The sequence below is a fragment of the Maniola hyperantus genome, chromosome 20, assembly GCF_902806685.2.
Source record: "Maniola hyperantus chromosome 20, iAphHyp1.2, whole genome shotgun sequence".
NCBI lineage: Eukaryota > Metazoa > Arthropoda > Insecta > Lepidoptera > Nymphalidae > Maniola > Maniola hyperantus.
This window is the reverse complement of record NC_048555.1, coordinates 13583480-13589526: the sequence shown is the minus strand read 5'-3', so window position 1 is coordinate 13589526 and position 6047 is coordinate 13583480. Positions and strand designations below refer to the sequence as shown.

Below are 6047 nucleotides of genomic sequence, written 5' to 3'. Positions count from 1 at the left end.
AAAAAAAAAAAAAAAAAAAAAAAAAAAAAAAAAAAAAAAACCTACCAAACCTAACCTAACCTAACCTAACCTAACCTAACCTAACCTAACCTAACCTAACCTAACCTAACCTAACCTAACCTAACCTAACCTAACCTAACCTAACCTAACCTAACCTAACCTAACCTACAACCTAACCTAACCTAACCTAACCTAACCTAACCTAACTAACCTAACCTAACCTAACCTAACCTAACCTAACCTAACCTAACCTAACCTAACCTAACCTAACCTAACCTAACCTAACCTAACCTAACCTAACCTAACCTAACCTAACCTAACCTAACACCTAACCTAACCTAACCTAACCTACCCACGGTCTGCCGCCCCCCGCAGTCGGTAGCGCACGCGTACAAGGTGGTGTCGCTCCGGGCAATTTTAAAGTTTTAAAAATTCGAAAAAGTGGGTTTTTCGCAACCGAATAACAAGTGCGATACGTTAAAAGTTGCGTCTCGGTGAGTGCTATAAAGTGGCGAAAAGTGATTGAAAAGGTGCAAAACTGGAAGTGCAGCGATCGAAAAACCGCAAAGTTTAAAAAACAAACTTTGACGGCGAACGCTGCCTAAATACGATCGACGACCTACCACTTTCACTACGCCGTTCGACGCGCCTCACCGAGCTCTACAAGGGGACACCTCACTTGGATTTTTTCCGCGCATGCGCGCGGAGAAAACACGGAAAAACTGAAAACCACGTGGCCACGTGTTTGTACTTCCCGACATCAGAGGGCGCTGCTGCCTGCCTCTATCAACGGAGTACAACGTGAGCTGCTCGGCGACACATCGAGCGTCTACTAAGTTAAGTGGTTGCAGAGTTATTGCACTCTAAAGTTTTACAAAAATTTCAAAATTAATTTCACTAAAATCTAGATCGACACCCCCCCCTTTATTTTTGGTTAAATTGTAAAGATCAATTAACTTTATTTGTATTCTAAATTTCAAAATTTTTTGCTCAGTAATTTTTAAGTTACGATTTTTTGAAATTTAGGGGTTGACACGTGGTTGTTGAAATAAGGGTGCAACAGCTCTGCAACTAATCGGTAAAAATAGTATTTAGATAGGTTAGGCCCTGTAAATTATCGCTAGTTTCAAAAATTTTTTATAAGTTTTAATTGTGAATTTAGTTAAAAACTTAAGGTTTTTCAACCCCTAAAAATCGGGGGTTGCTCATACAACTACCCCATTAACGAAATTGAATAGGTCTTTATAAGACCTATCAAACAAGCCCAAACACGGGCAGTTTAGGTTGAAAACTGCCGAAATTGGGCCTTCTGTCCAAAGTGGCGGCCATATTGGCGGCCATCTTGGAAAACTTCAAAAGGGCATAACTTCGGTCTGAGACGACGCTAAGGGCTGCGGTTTGGGCACCCTATCGTGGCGAGCTCAACAACTTGTACCGGCTTGGGACCCTGGATAGAGTCGACCCCCTAACCTGGTTTTTTAGTCCGGTTAACACATAGCCTGTAAAAAGACGACCACGGCGAGCCGTCGCACGCATATATCCGCCCGGTAGTTCCCGAGATATTAATTTTCAAAGTTCAGTCTAGACATAGGCAACAGTTTGGTCGGCCATCTTGAAAAAACTTAAAGTTGGATATCTCGGGAACTATTGGTCGTAGCGCGTAGCGGTTTTCTTTGTTGACTAGCCCTCCTCAAGGGCTATCTACTGACACCAGAAGGGCGACTCTACCCAGGGTCAAAGTGGAGTTGAGCTCTACAAAATCGCGGAGACTGTTTGTAATTAGGATTAGGTTGACGAAATCGTGGTGAGCTCTACCGCAGGTGCCGGTTCTGGACTCTAGGTAGAGTCTGTACCTAAACCCTAGAGCCGGTATCGGTGAACACATAGCTTGTAACGAGACAAGCACGGAGAGCCGTCGCACACATCTCTGCGACCGGCGGTTCCCGAGATATTGAATTTAGAAGATCCAGGCAACAATTAAGTCCGCCATCTTGAAAAATTTTAAAAGTTGGATATCCCGGCAACCGTTGGTCGTAGAGAACTGCGGTTTTCACGGCTGACCAGCCCACGACGAGGGCTATCGATCGGTACTGGACGGGCGGCTCTAGCTAGAGTCAAGGTAGAGTCAATCTCTACCAAGCAGCGAAAGTAGTTTTTTGACTAAGCAGATTTTGACTGCTAGTTAGTCAGTAGTAGGCTTTTGACAGTTGGAGGCCCCTTACACCTCCAACTTTTTCAAACTTGTTTAAAGTAGTTTTAAGTAAATTGGACAAAACTCCCGTTGTATTGTAATAGCAACTTGACTTGGGCAGCTTTTTACACTGCTCAAACTAGTTTTAAATCTACACTCAGTTTAAGTTTATTGACTTGAGCAGCTTTTTACACTGCTCAAATTAGTTTCTGATACTTTTGTCTAGCATATTATCGACTTGAGCAGCTTTTACACTGCCCAACCTAGTCTTAAATTGTATAACTAGTTTTAGTATTTCATTGACTTGGGCGGCTTTTACACCACCCAATAGTATAGGTATAAATTGACGAAGGTAGGCCCTTTACACCTCCATAAATTAACCGAGATTACAGGCCCTTTACACCTAACATTTCGTTGACAAGGCTAGGTTAAACTTGATTTTCTTTGTTCCCTGACGTATACTCATCCCAACATAAAATGCTGGGTCTCCGGACACCCGTAAAAACGCCAAGGCAGAGCCTAGACGCTGCAAAGGCGCCTCTTCACACAAGTAAGGAACTGGTCGAGCCCGGCCAGACACCGGAAGTGGGTGCAGTGGTAAGCGACCCCAGCCTGCCTCCCTCAAAGGACGATCCAACGAACTCCTCTCAGCCAAGCACGCAGGACAAAACACCGCAAGGTGAAGGGCCAGCGCCTCGGAGGATCGGCGCACCTCTGGACCAGACATTCCAAAAGCTCGGTTCCCCCGAGCCAGAAACAACAAAGCTAAAGGGAAGGGCTGCGGAGGCAAAAGCGTGTCTTATGAAAGCAAAACTCCAGCTAAATAATTCCCGCAACCTAAAGGCGGAAATAAAGACCGAGGTGATCTGGGCAATTGAAAAGTTGTACCGCCTGGTGAAAGAATCTGAGGCGGCTGGACTCCGACTCACCCAAACGACCGGAAACGACCACAATAAACCCAAGGAGCTACCAAAAGTGACACAACAGAGTGCAAGTGCGAAAATCGCAGCGAACACGAAGGGTGACGCAGCCGAGCTGACTCGGGCGCTGGAAGAGCACAAAAAACTCGTCCAGGAGAACACAGCACAAATGAAGCTGTTAAAGGTTCACCTGGACAAGAACGCCTCTGTCGCCCGTGCAGCTCCTCTGCCCCACGCAAATGACGCTCTGGTCGTGGAGGTCAGATCCGAACTGCAACAGCAGAAGGAGGTGGCGTCCGCGACCAGGGACGACCTGGGAGCCCTAAAAGACCAAGTGTCGCACCTCAGCAAAAACATCCAAGAGAGGATAGCCGTCACATACGCAAATGTGGCAGCCGGCGCCCCAAGGAAACGCGGTCTGGAGCTGCCTCAATCTTTCCACTCGATGGTGGTGTCTTCGGTCGACGCTCACGACAAAAGCGAAGACATAATTGACAAAATAAGAACTGCCGTGAACGCGAAGACATCCGGCGTGCGAGTGGACAGGTTGAGAAAAGCCAAAGATCAAAAGGTAGTGCTGGGCTGCCAGTCGCGAGAAGAGCTCGCTAGAGTAGTAGAGAAATTGAAGACTGGCAGCCCAACACTCCTGACGCAGGAGGTGGAAAATAGGGATCCGCTTGTAGTCCTGCTAAACGTCCTTAGCATCAATACCGACGAGGACATATTGGGTGCCCTAAAGCGGCAAAACGGGAACGTGCTGGGGACGATACCGGACGATGAATATAGGGCAAGCGTGAGGTACCGAAGAAGAGCCAGGAATCCGCTCGAGAATCATGTGGTTTTGCAGGTGTCGCCGCAAGTATGGCAGCAAGTCACAGCCGTGGGAAAGGTCCACATAGATCTGCAGCGGGTGGTGGCTAAAGATCAGTCCCCACTGGTTACCTGCTCCAGGTGTCTGGGCTACGGGCACGGTCGTAGGACCTGCGAGGCGTCCGTAGACACCTGCAGCCACTGCACGGGTCCGCACCTGCGTAGTGAGTGCCCGGCGTGGAAGGCTGGAGATCGACCCACGTGTTGCAACTGCCAGAGCAGCCGACTAGATCGGACAGATCACAATAGTTTTGACAATAGCTGTCCGATAAGGAAGAAATGGGACGCTCTGGCAAGGGCGAAGGTGGCCTATTGCTAAGGGCGCACCCGGGGACGCCATGGCACTCCATTTCTTCCAGGTAAATTTACAACGTAAAAAACTAGCACTAAACGAGCTGCTGCTCGAGTCGGAGAAATACGGAGCTCAGGTGGCGCTGGTGCAGGAACCGTATGTCGGAAGAGAGGGCAGGGTTTCGGGTCGGACGGGGACCAGGGTCTTCCAAAGCGCTGACAACGGGGAGGGTACGGTGAAGGCCGCAATAATTGTTTTTAATGTGGACCACAACGGCATCTCTTTTAAATTACATCTAAAACGGGTCAGATATAACTACATCAAGCACACAACACGAACATATAACACACGGAAAGCCAATTGGAGCCAGTTTCATGAGAAACCGGGCCAAATTTTGCAAACCAAAAACATTACAGTCACACACATTCAAAACACCACTACAGCTACACAACTAGATCATAGCATACACGAACTTATGCAGTCACTGACCGAAGCGAGCGAACATGCAATTCCCAAAATTGGGAGAAAATATACACTTACGCTGCCGTGGTGGTCAGAGGAGTTGGCGAAGTTGAAGCGTGAGGTGGCCACCGGAAAGAGGAGGATCCGGCGTGCGGCATCGATCCGACGTTCAAAGGTAGTCGAAGAATACCTGGAGGCCAGACAAAACATGAGACCGAGGAACAGACACTCCGGAAAGACGCTTTGATACAAAGCAAACGTATAAGTTTATTCTGCATCAAAGCTGAAAGGTCAACGAAAGGAACAGAGCCAAATAAAAAGGCCCAATGTTGTTTAGTATTGTTGAATACGCAAATTAACATGGACGAAAATCAAATGGCTCTGTTCCTTTCGATATGGAAAAAACTCGATGTCATATAAAATGTATATATATAATAAGACAGAAATTGTAAACAAGATTGTATTAAAGATTAAAATAAAATAATAGAATAAAATAATAAAAACCCCTTTAAAAAATAGTCTAGCATAGGAGGGGAACCCACCCGTCGTATGAAAGAGGATGTATGAAAGAAAGAACTGGTATGAATGAAAGTGCGAGAAGTAAAAAAGCGAGAACTGGCATGGAAGATTCAAAATTTAGCAAACAATGTCTCTAATCACGTTAGAGGAACCTAGCCTTATTAAAAAAAAAAAAAAAAAAAAAAAAAACCGTACGCGGCAATGGCGGCGACCGTCAGCCCGCTGGAGCCACCTCCTCGCTGCCTCAATCTTTCCACTCGATGGTGGTGTCTTCGGTCGACGCTCACGACAAAAGCGAAGACATAATCGACAAAATAAGAACCTGCCGTGAACGCAAAGACATCCGGCGTGCGAGTGGACAGGTTGAGAAAAGCAGAGATCAAAAGGTAGTGCTGGGCTGCCAGTCGCGAGACGAGCTCGCCAGAAGTAGTAGAGAAATTGAGACTGGCAGCCCAACACTCCTGACATCAGGAGGTGGAAAATAGGGGATCCGCTTGTCATTCTGCTAAAACGTCCTTAGCATTAATACCGATGAAGATATACTGGGTGCCCTAAAGCGGCAAAATGGGAACGTGCTGGGGACGATACCGGACGGCGAATATAGGGCAAGCGTGAGGTACCCGAAGGAGAGCAAGGAATTCGCTCGAAACCACGTTGTCCTGCAGGTGTCGCCGACGGTTTGGCAGCGGCTTACGACCACCGGGAGGGTGCACATCGACCTTCAGCGTGTGGTCGTAAAAGACCAGTCCTCCACTACGCAGTGCTCCAGGTGTCCGGGTATGGTCACGGGCGA

General features: G+C 47.4%; 1 protein-coding gene across 1 annotated transcript; it reads left to right on the top strand.

Annotated features, from left to right (window-relative positions):
• Positions 1–2437: 2437 nt before the first annotated feature.
• Positions 2438–4871, top strand: LOC138403728 (uncharacterized). The gene is made up of 2 exons (XM_069505384.1): positions 2438–2527; positions 2584–4871. Exon 2 carries the CDS (start codon positions 2669–2671, stop codon positions 4298–4300), a length of 1632 nt encoding a protein of 543 aa, XP_069361485.1. The 5' UTR covers positions 2438–2527; positions 2584–2668; the 3' UTR covers positions 4301–4871.
• Positions 4872–6047: the final 1176 nt, after the last annotated feature.

What these genes read in the sequence shown, in the direction of transcription:
- LOC138403728 (XM_069505384.1), top strand. Translation starts at nt 2,669, where the DNA reads ATGCTGGGTCTCCGGACACCCGTAAAAACGCCAAGGCAGAGCCTAGAC.